This window comes from Mandrillus leucophaeus, unplaced genomic scaffold, assembly GCF_000951045.1.
Source record: "Mandrillus leucophaeus isolate KB7577 unplaced genomic scaffold, Mleu.le_1.0 Scaffold773, whole genome shotgun sequence".
NCBI classification, from domain to species: Eukaryota; Metazoa; Chordata; class Mammalia; order Primates; family Cercopithecidae; genus Mandrillus; species Mandrillus leucophaeus.
In genome coordinates this window covers 867,561-882,636 of record NW_012108397.1, presented here as the reverse complement: position 1 = coordinate 882,636, position 15,076 = coordinate 867,561, and the positions used below count along the sequence as shown (strand labels likewise).

Genomic DNA, 15,076 nt, shown 5'->3' with positions numbered 1-15,076 from the left:
CACTAGGCTAAGCACTTTCCAGAATTATCTCCTTCAGTATTTTTGTCATCATTTTACAGCTGGGAAATGGAGTCCCAGAAAGGTCAAGAGCCTTGCTGCCCCAGGTCACACAGCTTGCAGACCTTGGATCTGGACACAGGACCCTCTGACTCTAGAACTTGTGTGCTCTGAATCATGGCTCCCTTCTCCTGCCTTTTATGTATTTGTGTTTTTCCGGTGACAGCAAAAAGCAAACTTTAGGCAAACTCATGGCATAACATGATCTATTAGCCGGCTGCACATGTTCTGCAGAATACCATGCATGATCGGCCGGGCGTAGTGGCTCATGCCTGTCATCCCAGCACTTTGGGAGGCCGAGGCGGGCGGATCACGAGGTCAGGAGATCGAGACCATCCTGGCTAACAGGATGAAACCTCGTCTCTACTAAACATACAAAAAATTAGCCGGGTGTGGTGGCGGGCACCTGTAGTCCCAGTTACTCAGGAGGCTGAGGCAGGAGAATGGCGTGAACCTGGGAGGTGGAGCTTGCAGTGAGCCGAGATAGCGCCACTGCCCTTCAGCCTGGGCGACAGAGCGAGACTCCGTCTCAAAATAAATAAATAAATAAATAAATAAATAAATAAATAAATAAAATCACACATGATCTGCAAAGGGGGCCAGCCATGCTGGCCCATTGACAATGTGGCCCAATGTCAATGCCATGCTGAACCATGCTGTGCACAAGCATAAGGCTACCTTTCTGTGCAAAGCCTGGACAATGGGTATGGTTGGGGCACCAGCTAGTGAGCATAGACAGCAGCCCATGAGGAAGGACCTGGCCCTGAACCACTGATATGTATGGCTGTGCCAGGGAACCCAGCTAGTGTCTGCCCTCAGGCCCCTCCTCTCCACACGCCAGTCACAGCAGAGAGAATTGTCGTTGGTTACCGCTAGGATCTCTATTCTTGAGAGAGTTGGCAAATCTGGTTTTGCATCCAATAGTATTTTCTGGATATTGCTTTTCATTCTGAGGTTCTTTAAATCTAGAAAGGATTCATTCTGGTGGTCTTTATGATCTATAAAACAAATAAAGTAGACTCAAAAGAAAGGCTCAGGAAGAAGTTATTTCATGTAATAACCATAGCAACTATTTACGGGACAGTTACACAGGCCTGTTTTAATCCTTACGACCTCCCGTGGCAGATGAGGACACAGGCCTAGAGAGATTAAATGACCTGGCCAAGGTCACCCAGCTCATAGGAGGCTGCAGCCGCACAGGTATCAGTGCTGAGGCCATTGATGGTGGACTTGCTAAGGTCCTTCAGCCACAGAACCAGGATAGAACCTGAACCCAGGCTTCCAGGTCCTAGACCAGTGCCCTAGCCTGCAGTGGGCCCCAAGTCTTAGGAGAGCTCTATCCCCTCTAAAGGGGGTACTCTAAGTGGTCCTCCAACATAGATCCTTAGACAGTATTCATCCATGACAAAGTTCTCACCCAGCCACCATGAAATAAGAAAAACTAGGCCAGGAGTGGTAGCTCACGCCTGTAACCTCAGCACTTTGGGAGGCTGAGGCAGGTGGATCACGAGGTCAGGAGTTCAAGACCAGCCTGGCCAACATGGTGAAACCTTGTCTCTACTAAAAATACACAAATTGGCTGGGTGTGGTGGCTAGTCCCTGTAGTCTTAGCTACTAGGGAGGCTGAGGCAGGAGAATCACTAGAACCTGGGAGGTGGAGGTTGCAGTGAGCCAAGATTGCGCCACTGTACTCCAGGCTGAGTGGCAGAGCGAGACTCTGTCTCGAAAAGAAAAGAAAAAGTACAATAGTGAGTTGTGCATGAAATCTTATTTAATATCAAGGCCTGCACTTGACTCTGAGATCATGGCCTGCCCAACTTTTTGTGTATTACAGTGACCTCTGAGTTCTGGGATGATGCGGATAAAACATAGTAGTCTTGGAAAACTGGTCAGTCCCCAGAGTGAGCCTGGGATCCGCTGCTCTGACTAGGAAGGAGGAGATTTACCTGGTGCGTGCGCCTTCTCTAGTTCTTTAATTCGCGCTCGAAGTTCAGATAAGGCCTTTTTCTGACGCTGAATGACCTCCTCGTGCCGGGACCCTTTGCACTTGACCCCTAGATCGCTGAAGGATTGCTCCTGTGGGCAGAATGGGGTGGGCAGCAGTTGATCAGGGATTGGAAGATTTCTCTTACATTCACAGAAACGTGAACAATTCATGTATAGCGGAACCCAGTCTCTTAGCACCTTTGGGAAAAGAGCATTCGGGCTTCCGCAGAGGTAGAATTCACATTTTCCATCTCAAATATCGGGTCACACGTGGGAAGACCTCCAACTTTCCTATTTAGCATCACTATACATAAAAGAGCCCCTCCACGTTCCCTCTCCACGTTTTATTTTTTCTTCTCATACTGTTCTACGCCTGGATTTCCATTTGCTGTCATGCTGGTCTTGTTTCTGAACAATCACAGCAAATTCTACTCCTGGAGCGGCATTTTCAGATGAGAACGCAAGATGCTTTCTTTCAACTGGTGATAGGGATGATTATTTAATATTTGCTAGGGGGATTTGATAGACTGGCTCTTGGTTGGGCTGGAGAAAGGAAAACCTTCCTCTGAGACTTTGGAGCCTCTGCAACAGCACTGTCCCACAGAACTCCCTGTGGTGAAGGGAATGTTTCATACCTGCACCGGCACCGTCCAATATGGTAGCCACGAGACCCAGAGGGACCATCCTAAACAGCTCAGGTTAGAGTTGCAGTTTTTTTTTTTGTGAGTGTGTGTGTTTGATGTTGTTTGTTTTGGTTTTTGGAGATAGGGTCTTGCTCTGTTGCCCAGGCTGGAATGCAATGGCATGATCATGGCTCACTGTAGCCTCTACTTCTGGGCTCAAGTGATCCTTCCAGTTCTGTAGCTGGAACCACAGATGTGTGCCACCACGCCCGACTAATCTTCCTGTATTTTTTTGTAGAGACAGGATGTCACTTTGTTGCCCATGCTGGTCTCAAACTCTTGAGCTCAAGCAATCCTTCTGCTTCAGCCTTCCAAGGTGCTGGGATTACAGGCATGAGCCACTGTAACCAGTCTATAGTTGGGTTTACTAAGAGCACAGACAAAGAAAAGTCTTTTTCACCTTTTTTTTTTTTTTTTTTGACGGTGTGTGTATGTGTTGCTCTGTCACCTAGGCTGGAGTGCAATGGCACAATCTCAGCTCACTGCAACTTCTGCCTCCCAGGTTCAAGCGATTCTCCTGCCTCAGCCCCCTGAGTAGCTGGGATTACATGTGCATGCCACCACGCTCAGCTAATTTTTTTGTGTATTTTTAGTAGAGACAAGGTTTTACCATGTTGGCCAGGCTGGTCTCAAACTCCTGACCTTGTGATCCGCCTTCCTTGGCCTCCCAGAGTGCTGGGATTACAGGTGTGAGCCACCGCACCCAGCCGTCTTTTTCATCTTTTAAGGGTCATGTACCCTTTTAAGATTTGGAAGCATGCAGGGTTTTTCCTTCCAGAAAAATTCGCAGCGACACAAATATTTGCATACAACTTCCAGAGGGTCAAGACCTCCTGAAGTCCATTCATAAACTCTGAGCTAACCAACGCTTCTCCAGGGTAAGCAAGTCATTCGTTCATCTCACATCGATTTATTGTGCCAAGTCTTGTTCTAGGCTCTGGGGATTCAACAGTGGTTAAACCCAGCAACATCCCTGTTGTCAGAGATTCTGCATCCTCGTGTGGGCAGACAGACAAGGTGAAAGTATCTGGTAGAAGTTATAAATGGTAAAGAGAAAATTAAGTGGGTAAACAGGGTGGGGTGTTGGGAACAGGTTTTAGTTGCAGATAGAGTTGCCAGGGAAGGCTTCAGTCAAACTGGCAAGAAAGAGAAAAAATTGACAATCTGGCTCTTTTATAATACTTTTTAAAGTAACAGTTTTGGTTCACTTCATGCATATACATATACATATATAGATAGCTATAGATATAGAAGATAATATATATGTAGTATGAAGTGAACCAAAATTATTTTAAAAGTTGCCTATCCATCTATCTATTGAATGGTAGCAATGGCTGCATGCCAGACACTGTTCTAGGCACTGGGGCGAGATCGGGGAGCGGGCAGACCAGCCCTTGCTGCTGTGGGTGCGTTTCTATGGGGCAGACAGGTAACAGGCAGACAGGCGCACAAATACTCTAATTTCGGAGAGTGATAAGTGCTCCCAGGAAAAGAACGCAGAGGAGACATCTCTTTGTTCTTCCTCCTTTGATGGTTCAAATGCTTATCAGAGGCCTGTATGACACATCCCTGGCCCTGCACTAGCCACACTGCCACCAGGGGAACAGGGCCCATGGCCTCCTACAAGGGGCTCAACAGTGCTGTCTGAGGCCTTCCTGGGACGGCCCCCTACCCCCACCCCCATGTCCCTACCTCTCGTTCCCTCCCTTCCTTCTGGCTCTGCTCCAGGTCTCCTCCAGCACAGGCCTCCCTGACCACCTGACCACCTGACCACTCCCCTCCCCCAGGTCAATCTGTTCCGAATCCTGCTGTACAGTTTCTCAGAGCGCTTCTTCCCAGTGGACATTTTACTTGATCTTGGCTTGTTTATTTCTGTGTCTCTCCTCCCAGATGACAGGCTCCATGAGAGCCGTCTTTATCTCCTTTGAAGACTGTGCTATTTCCAGGGCCCAGCATGGTGTCTGAGCACAGTAGGTACTCAGTAAACATGCAGCCTGTCAGAAACAGGAGCTGTAAGGAGCTTGCCCTGGCTTTCCAGCTGGGACCAGGGCTCAGCAGCTGGGAGAGAGACGCAGGCCACCCTGGCTGCGCTTAGTAGGGCCTCGCTTGTCCTCGGACCCTGGCTCCACCCTGCTCACAGGATGCATGGCTGGTTCCCTTGCGGGGCTGGCTCTACACTGGCCTCGGTCACCTCTTGAGGATGCGTGTTTGCCCTGAGAGTAAACAACCTGGAATGTTCTCCCTCTCTCTCTGTCTCTCTGTGTATAGCAGGGGGCAGGAGATACTGAATTTTGGGAGTGTAGGGGTAGCCACGCATTGAGGCTGCCTCACAGCCTGTGCTAGCCTGAAGGGGTACCAGGAACGTCACATGACCCCTCCTTGCGGCTCTTCTGGGAATTTATTTATTTGGAGAGGATGAAATTCTTTCTCATACAACTCTTAAGCCCTCTGACCCACTCTGGCTTAGAAAGCAGGAAGGAGCCCGAGGGAGGAAAACCATTCCAAGAAGGAACAAATACATTTTCCCTTTTATCTTGCAGCCTCCCTCCCCCATCCTCCTCCACTAATCCCTCCATATAATATAAACTAAAAATCAAGGGCATCCCAGTTCAATAATCCAGTCCAACAGACGTGCACAGAGTCCAAGGGCGTTTGGTGTGGGCGGGAGCCGGTGCGTCTTCTCCTATCCCTGGCATAGGGCCTGGCACACCGCAGGTGCTCAATAGTTGTTGAACAAGTGAATGAATATGGGTCAGGTTCTGCTCTAAGAGCCTGGGATTCCAACAGGAGTGCCACACACCCCCTGCCCCACGGAGCTTACGGCCACGTGGACCTGCTGCAGCCCCCGCCTTCCTGGTCACCCTGAGCAACCAGGAGACACTTCTGTTAAAGTGCTGGACAGCAATCAATGCCAAGGACAGCTGGCTGGACCTCGAGCCCTTTCGTTCAAGCTGTTTGCGGCCCTGGCTCAACGCTGTCTGGCAGGGGAAAGGCATCTTTGAGAAAGCCGGAAAGCAAGCTGACACATTTGGCCTGGCTTCCCAGTGAAAATCCAAAGCCCATTACTGGAACGTCATGCTCTCTAGGCTCAAAACGCCCCAGGGGAAGAAGAGCCCCAGGCTCCAGGAAACCAGGGCCTTGAGGAACCACTGAGTCTCACGATTGCACGCTGCGGACCGTGGGGAGTATCACAACCCCAGCCGTAGGGACAGAGTGTGAGTGCCTGCTTCTAGGACGGCCCAAGGCAGGCTGTTCTCACTCAAAGACACACTCCCATCAGATGCTTCTGGGCAGGTGCGTAGAACAGCTACCAAGACACAGCCACGGAGCACTCCCTACGTGGCTCTTTGGGAGGGCAGTTTGGCTCCAACAATCACAATTCAGGAAGAACAAGTACATTAACTACAGCATTGCACAAGAGGAGAAGCAATGGAAGTGTCCATCAAGAGGGGACTGGTTGCAAAGAAGAAACAATGGGATTCTACACAACTGTTTAAAAGGGTGAGGCAGATCTTCATATACTTGCAAAGATGCCCATTAAATAGTGGTATGTAAAACTAAACCCATGTTGCAGAATGTACGTGGTTAGACACCATTAGTAAAAAAATTATCTACTAAACAAATATCTATATGGGCCACGCGTGGTGGTTCACACTTGTAATCCCAGGACTTTGGGAAGCTGAGGCAGGTGGATCTCTTGAGTCTGGGAATTCCAAGACCAGCCTGGGTAATGTGGTGAAACCTCATCTGTACTAAAAATACAAAAATTCGTCAGGTGTGGTAGCATGCGTCTGTAGTCCCAGCTACTAGGGAGGCTGAGGCAGGAGGATCATTTGAACCTTGGGAAGTTGAGGCTGCAGTGAAGTTGTGATGGCACCCCTACACTGCAGCCTGGGTGACAGAGTGAGACCTTGCCCCGGAATAAAGGAATGAATGAATAAATATATGTATGGGTTTGTGTGTGTTTGTTCAGGTGTGTATATACATAAAATGTATTTCTCAGCCAACCCATAAGGTGGGGATGGTCATTACTGTCAGAACAGGGAACTGGTGCACAGTGACCTTCCCAAGGTCACAACAGAGTTTCTAAGTGGAGGAGCTGGGATTCAAACGCGAATCTAAGCCTGATCTTCAGCCACTACACTTTCTTGACCGTGTCAGAACGTGGAGGCCTCTACGAGGGAAAGATCTCATGGCATGCACATCACACTGTGGACAGCTGTGACCTCTGGTGACTGCGACTGAAGAGGCAGGATTCTGCGACTTACTTTATACGTTTCACACAAGCAAGTCATACTTTCGGAACTTAGAATGAAAATATCTTCAAAAGGAAAGAAAGCCACCACTGGGCCGTGTCTTAGCACATCCTTCCGGGTGCCCAGGAGTTGCTGGCACTCACCTCTTGGCTGCTGGAGAAGGCCTCGGTGTGGACGGGTTCTATCTGCACAGAGGTGTCACACGTCTGGGTCTTCTTCCGGGACTTCTGTTCCTTCTCTGTGTTCAGCTGGAGTCTGTGTTTCTCCTGGGAAGCCCTGGGGTAGAGAAGAAGAGGATAGCATGAGGTTCCAGGAACCACAAATGACTTTTGCAGTCACTGGAAGACCAGGAAATGGAGCTCTATTTTTACAGGAAACAGAATTCTTTAGAGACTTCAGTTTCCTGCTCCCAGATTTCTAGAGAATTCAGTTTCAGGGGACTTATGGGAGAGTGACCAGGGCAGGGAGCACCTGCCCTTGGTTCCTATACTGGGGCTGAGGACACCTGCTGTGGTTTTACAGGGACATTTGGTGCATGTCTGCTGTTTCTAACACTTTATGTGTGTCTAACCCTTCTCTCTCTCATAACAATCCCACAAGTTAGGTCCTCTGCTTGTCCCATTTTACAGACAAGTAAACAGACACACAGCAATCTGCCTGTAGTCACCTTGCTTGTAAATGGATGGTCTGGCTATTTTTTTTTTTTTTTTTTTGATGGAGTTTTGTTCTTGTTCTCCCACCCAGGCTGGAGTGCAATGGTGCGATCTCCACTCACTGCAACCTCCGCCTCCCAGGTTCAAGCAATTCTTCTGCCTCAGCCTCCCAAATAGCTGGGACAGGCATGCACCACCACGCCCGGCTAATTTTGTATTTTTAGTAGAGACAGGGTTTCACTATATGTTGGCCAGGCTAGTCTCAAACTCCTGACCTCGGGTGATTCGCCTGCCTTAGCCTCCAAAAGTGCTGAGATTACAGGCGTGAGCCACCGGGCCCGGTCTAGGGTCTGGCTTTGAAACCAGGCAGCCAGGTGTGGAGTCTGCTCCTTTAGCCACTATGTGAATCTGCCTTGGCCACAAGGCACACAAAGCTACCAGATATCCACAAAACATCAATTTCAAACTCTTTTTTTATGAAAACATGACTCATTCTAAAATATGGATAAGCTGTGGGTAAAAATGCAACTCACGGGTGTTTTCAAAGATGAACCCAGGGGACAATGACAATATTTTGTATGTATTTTAAGCTGACACCTCCAGTTTATTCATTTGTTAAATAAATATTAAGTTCCCTTATGTGCTGGGCTGGGAAATCAGTAGTGGGCAAGGTCTACACAGACCCTGTCCTCGTGGGAAGGGCAGACAATAAACAAGCAATGGGGCCGAGCGCGGTGGCTCACGCCTGTAATCCCAGCACTTTGGGAGGCCGAGGTGGGTGGATTGCTTGAGGTCAGGAGTTCAAGACCAGCCTGGCCAACATGGTGAAACTCCATCTCTACCAACAATACAAAAAATTAGCCAGGTGTGGTGGCTCATGCCTGTAGTCCCAGCTACTCCAGAGGCTGAGGCACAAGAATGGCTTGAATCTGGGAGGCAGAGGTTGCAGTGAGACAAGATTTCTCCACTGCACTCCAGCCTGGGCAACGGAGCGAGTGAGACTCCATCTCAAAAAAACAAACAACAACAAAACAGGCAAAGGTAGCCTTGCTGTGTGCTAAGTGGTAGGTTAGACAGAGTGCAGGGGCTGAGGGAGACCAAGCATGGCAGGATCCCTTGGCTATGTTTGGTGAGGATGAGTGAGGGAGGGCTTCCTGGAGGAGGTGGCATTTAAGCAGAGACCTGTCATCTGGAATATTGGACAAGGAAGTTTGAGAAGCACAGAATAAGCAAAACCATGAAACACATATCATTCATTCATTCAACTCCTCAAGCAGCATGTACTGAGCCCTCTCTCTATGCAAGACTCAGGGGCTCCCTATGCCAGGTGAACTATCCCCCCTCCCCCGCCCACCCAACCTGAGTGCCTCCTTGAGGGCCTTCAGCTCCCGGTCTTTCTTTTCCACCAGACTGCTCATCTGGGCCATCTTCTCCTTGAGCACACTCAGCTCCTTGCTTTGCTGCTGGACCAGCGCCACGTTCCGTTCCAGTTCCATCTTCTGCTTCTCGTTTAGCTCCCCTGGGAGTGACAGGAGGGCCGGTAAGGGGGTCTCTGCCTCCCGGGTTCAAGTGATTCTCCTGCCTCAGCCTCCTGAGTAGGTGGAATTTCAGGCATGCGCCACCACGCCTGGCTACTTTTTTGTGTTTTTAGTAGAGACAGGGTTTCACCATGTTGGCCAGGCTGGTCTCAAACTCCTGACCTCAGGTGATTCACCCGCCTCGGTCTCCCAAAGTGCTGGGACTACAGGCATAAAGTAGCTATTATTAGCATCCTCACTTCACAGATGCAGAAACTGAGGCTCAAGGAGGTAAGGGACTTACTAAGAGTGAGCAGATATAGAATTGGGCCCGACATCTCCAGAGAACTGGGCATTGTAGCCTGTACCCCACACTTTCTCATACCTTATTACAAAAAACCTCAGCCATAAATGTCTTGGGGTATTAACAGGAACAGCTACAGGGAGCGAATACCCTGTAGGGTTTGGGATGGAGACAAGATAGGAGCATTCTTTTCCCTTCCTCCACTTCCCCAGGCTTAGTTCCATCTCCCAGCTCCTGCCTGTCTATCCATGCCCTTCAGCTCAGGGAGATGAGACATGGGAAAGAGAGGCTGCTATCAGATGCAAGAAGGAGGGAGGCAGAAGTAAAAGCACAGAGATAAGGAGGAACAAAGCAGGAATATGAAGGCAGCATTGTCTGTGTCTGTCCGGAACAGCACAGAACTCAGTTATTTTGCCCCTACTCTAGGGGCCACTGATGCCCATGTTAACCCTAGGAAGAAGGCGTGTTGTCCCTACTTGGCATCTGAGGAAGAGAAGGCCTGGAGAGCCCCCTTGTCCTAGGTCCCAAAGCTAGTGAGTGCTGGGGCTTGTGCAAACTGGCCCGCCGCAGGAAGACCCCAGGATTGCCCTCCAGGCCTTTGCTTCCGGAAGCAAATCTGTGCTAAAGGAAAATTCTCCCTGAAGAAGAAAGTTGCATTTCAGTGCAGAGGTCCAAAGTCCTGTGGAGAATGTGCCCTGTGCCCCTTGGCATTGAGGCAGGGACTCAGTGGGGGGTGGGAATCAGGGACATATCCAGGATACGACTTTTGCTGACCCTGAGTTACAGATGCTGGGACAACACAGGGAAGCAGGGTTGTTTATGCCAAGGTTTCCAACTCTTTTTTTTTGGGGACAGAGTCTCACTCTGTCGCTCAGGTGGAGTGCAGTGGTGTGATCTGGGCTCACTGCAAACTCCACCTCCCGGATTCAAGCAATCCTCTGCCTCAGCCTCCTGAGTGGCTGGGATCACAGGCGCCCACCACCACACCTGGCTAATTTTTGTATTTTTAGTAGAGATGGGTTTTCACCATCTTGGCCAGGCTGGTCTTGAACTCCTGACCTTGTGATCCAATTGCCTTGGCCTCCCAAAGGGCTGGGATTACAGGCGTGAGCCACTGCGCCCGGCCAACTCTTAAGCCTCATCTCCTTCCTTTCTCGAATGGGTCAGGAGGTCAAGAGACACCGGAAATTGTTCAAACCTCTCAAATCCGACATTCTGCTGTGGGCTTCTGTAAGGTCTTTCCTTAACTTCATGATGACCTCCTGCTGAGACAGGATTTCCTTCTGAGCAGCCAATAAGTCATCTCTGAAATTCACAAAAACAGGTGAAGTCAGTTCAACTCAAACTCCACATTGTCTCCTGAGTGTCAGGAAGGGGCCAAGTACAAATGCAAACAGATTCTCAATCATGGTCCATGCGATGCCAGTCCCAGGAAAGGATGAGGACAGTCTTCAAAAACTCTAAAACAAAAATGACTTTTTTGTTGCACCTTCGTTTAAGAAAATAGATGGAGGCCAGGCACTGGGTACATGCCTGTAATCCCAGCACTTTGGGAGGCCAAGGCTGGAGGATCACTGGAGCCCAGGAGTTCGGGACCAGCCTGTGCAACAGAAATCAGAACCCCATCTCTACAAAAAATAAATTTTAAAAAAATTAGCCAGGCATAGTGGTGTGTGGCTGTTGTCCTAGCTACTCGGGAGGCGGAGGTGGGAAGGTTGCTTGAGCATAGGAGTTGAAGGCTGCACTCCAGCCTGGGTGGCAGAGCAAGACCCCGTCTCTAAGAAAAAAAAAAGAAATAAAGAAAAAAGAAAATCCACTGAGACAGAACACAAGATCTGGCTGAGTTGAGTCTGAGGCTCGAACATGCCTTGCATGAGACTGATACCCACTACCCAGCATCATGACTGATGGTGGAGGGAGAGGGGAAAACTATTTGGGGGAGGTTCAGGGATTCTTTGGGGACAGGGAAGAAAAAAGAGAGGAAGACAATGTGGCTCTGTTCTCTCAGCAGCTCCTCTGAATTCCTGGTGGAGGGAGGCGGGGCCAGATGTGAATGAATGGTGTTCTTGGGGGAGCTGCTAGAAGTGTGGCCTCGGCGCCCCAGGCAACAGGGGGACAGTGATGGTGACAGGACAGCTCCCCCTCCCACACCCCTGGAGGGCAGCACACCTTTGGCACCCTGAGACTCAGGATGGCTGATGGGAGGGTGGCTGCGCCCAGTGGAGGGGTGAAGGGTGCCCAGCAGGAACAGCAGGGGAGGCGCCTTGGGTGGGGATTTGACAGGAAGAACACAGGGTGCATGCCTCAGCAAGTTGAGAAACTGCAGCCTGGCGGAGACAGGTCTTGTGTGTGTTGCAAGGAGTAGGTCTTGCCCTTTTGGAAGGGGGTTGGGAGCCTTAGTCTTTGGGCAGGTATTAATGCCACTTCATTTGAGTTCACAGGCTTTTGAAATCCAGGCTCTTCTTATAAAGACTTTATTTTTTATTTATTTTTATTTTTTTGAGACGGAGTCTTGCTCTGTTGCCCAGGCTGGAGTGCAGTGGCGTGATCTCAGCTCACTGCAACCTTCATCTCCTGGGTTCAAGCGATTCTCCTGCCTCAGTCTCCCAAGTAGCTGAGACTACAGGTATCTGCCATCATGCCTGGCTCATTTTTGTATTTTTAGTAGAGACGGGGTTTCACCATGTTGGCCAGGCTGGTCCCAAACTCCTGACTTCAGGTGATCCACCCACCTCGGCCTTCCAAAGTGCTGGGATTACAGGCATGAACCACTGCACCCAGCCTTATACAGACTTTAGAAGGTACTGCGTTTATTATGAATTAAAGTAAAACACTGGCAGGTTGCATGTCAAATAAAAAAAAAGACTGGTGATCATTAGAATGAACATAACTACATATATATAGTATATTCTGTGTGTGCATGCATCTGTGTGTGTCCACATGAGCATGTTCTTGGCTGCAACCACAAATCTTCCAACTCGAGGATAAAACCTCAGAACTCAAGCATGTTCACACCACCAAGGAAGTGGACCAGAGCAGGGCCGGGAGGTGCTGACTCTTCTCCAAGTCACGGGCACCACTGTTTCTAGAGTTTAAACAGGAGGAGGAGTCAGGAACTTTTCACAGTGCGGAGGCTGGGTATCCTTGTCTTTTTGGGGTAAAATCCCTGTGACATTAGACTTCAGTCACTAGGATTTGGTGCAAGGATCGGGCAGGTGGTTGTCCTCTTGGGGGAGCTTCTGAATCCCTACGCTGCATCCCATCGGCACCTCCTTCTTTATGTGCTGTTTTCTGGATCTTTCCCATTCATACGTTTGTTTCTCTGAAAACTATCAGTTCTTCGAGGATAGACCTCTTTATAGACTCACTGGCTCTCAGAGTCAGGAGGGTTGAAATCATTTATTTGAGGTCATTTAGCCAACTTCTTAACTTCTCACCTTTGTAGGGCCCCGCCCCACCAAGTGGTCTCCACTGTTTGAAATCTCTGTCTGCTTAATAACACCTATGAATGGGCTTGCCTCTAGCTGATCCTCGGGAAAAATAGCTAACAGCAGTATTAGCTAGATTTCCCAAGCACTAGGCATGTACAGCCTTACTTCACAGACGTGGAAGCTAAGGCTCAGTGAGGTGGCGTGACTTGCCCAGGGTCACACAGCTGGAAAGTGTCAAGTTGGAATCTGCTATGTTTTGAATGTTCGTTTCCTCCAAATCTCAAGTTGAAACTTAACCCCCAAGGTAGCAGTATTGAGAGGTGGGGCCTTTATAAAGTGATTGGTCACGAAAGTACAATTATGGATTAATGGATTTGTGGGCTACTGGGTTAGTGGATTAATGGATTATCATGGCAGTGAGACTGTGGATTTATAAAAAGAGGCAGGGAGACCTGAGTTAGCACACTCAGCCCCTGGACATGTGATACACTGCACCACTCCCAGACTCTGCAGAGAGTCCCCAACAGCAAGAAGGCCCTCACCAGATGCAGCCCCTCAACCTGGGACTTCTCAGGCTCCAAAACTGTAAGAAATGAATCTCTTTTCTTTATAAATCACCCAGTTTTGGGTATTCTGTTATAAACAGCAGAAAACAGGCTGAGGGATCTGAATGTAGATCCATCTAAATCTTTCCACGACATTGCCCTGCCTTGCTGAAGGAATGGGGAAGTGGAAGCAGCACTGGAAAGGCAGCAGGCCCAGCTCTTTGTATGGCTTCTGACAGTGTGGCCCAGGTAGGGGCTGGTTGCCTGTTTGCCCCCACCCAGGTGGTGCCGGTGAGAATGCCTGGCGCTCACGCACCCGCGGGTACTCACATCAGGTGTTCATACGCCATGTCTTTGGCACTGCTGTCCGTCGTGGGAGCCACCAGAGGGTCTTGCGGCCTTTCCTCCTTTTGGGCTGTATCGGAGAGACGTGTGATCGTTGTGAGAGGAGGCTGTCCTTCCCCTTTGCTTACAAGCACACCTGTGTCTTTCACAACTTACAAACCCTGCCTCCACCTGCAGCCCTCTTCACCTTGTGAGACCCACATGTGTGCCGTGTCACAGGCTGGGGGCTCTCCCAAAGTGCGTGGCCATGCGATTGTCCCAGCTTCTCTAGAAGGCAGGGGCCATCAAGTCCACTTATAGACATGGAAACGGGCACCGGAGTGATGGAAGCTGCTGGTGACCCACTTGGCTAAGCTGGTGAGCAGTGCAGCCTCAGCCCCTGGTCCCACTGCCTGCCTGTCTCTCTTGGAAGAAGAATCTGTGTTTAGCACCTTCCTCTCCTCACCTCCCATTTACACCTCAGTGCACCGCCTCTGGCGTCCTGTCTCACTACTCAGTCACGTGTTCACTCACTTGTTTATTCCTTCAACAAACGTGTGGAGTGCACACTGGTCTAAGTACAGGGGTGACAAAGATGCAGTCATCCTTTAGGTCCCAGCTCAATCTCAAACACCTCCCTCTGACCTGGACGTCACCCTTCAGGTCCCAGCTCAATCTCTTTTTTTTTTTTTGAGACAGTCACGCTTTGTTGCTAGGCTGGAGTGCAGTGGTACGATCTCGGCTCACTGCAACCTCCACCTCCTGGGTTCAAGCAATTCTCCTGTCTCAGCAGCTTGAGTAGCTGGACTACAGGCGCACGCCACCACGCCTGGTTAATTTTTGTATTGGTAGTAGAGACGGGGTTTCACCATGTTGGCCAGGATGGTCTCAATCTCTTGGCCTCGTGATCTGCCAGCCTTGGCCTCTCAAAGTGCTGGGATTACAGGCATGAGCCACTGAACCCAGCCCCCAGCTCAACCTCAAACACGCTTCCTCTGACCTGGACTCTGGGTTGGGAAACTGAATCCCACTCTTCGTCTTTGTCATGGTGCCCTATTCATCCTGGATCACCTGTCAGGGCAATAATTTTGTTACCACGGGGACAAAAACTGGCTTGTCCATCACTGGATCCCGAGTGCCTACGTGAGATCGGAACGTAATAGAAGCTCCACCGAGAGAGCTGAATGAGTGAATGAATGAGGGAAGTCCTGACGGCTTGCCGACTTGCTGGGAACTAGAGCCGTGTTTCCTAACCAGGAGTGAGTTTGCCTCTAGGGGACATTGGGCAATGTCTGGAGACATTTTTGGTTGTCACAGCTG

General features: G+C 49.7%; 1 protein-coding gene across 1 annotated transcript in view; it reads right to left on the bottom strand.

Annotated features, from left to right (window-relative positions):
• The window catches only part of FHAD1 (forkhead-associated (FHA) phosphopeptide binding domain 1), a 172,295-nt gene that overhangs the window by 22,137 nt on the left and 135,082 nt on the right, over positions 1-15,076 (bottom strand). Inside the window, exons 22-27 of the mRNA XM_011966789.1 lie at positions 13,763-13,847; positions 10,655-10,761; positions 8,995-9,154; positions 7,126-7,258; positions 2,004-2,133; positions 928-1,055 (exon numbers count right to left, since the gene is read on the bottom strand). Of these exons, the coding sequence (XP_011822179.1) occupies positions 928-1,055; positions 2,004-2,133; positions 7,126-7,258; positions 8,995-9,154; positions 10,655-10,761; positions 13,763-13,847 (743 nt within the window). The remainder of the gene's footprint in view (positions 1-927; positions 1,056-2,003; positions 2,134-7,125; positions 7,259-8,994; positions 9,155-10,654; positions 10,762-13,762; positions 13,848-15,076) is intronic.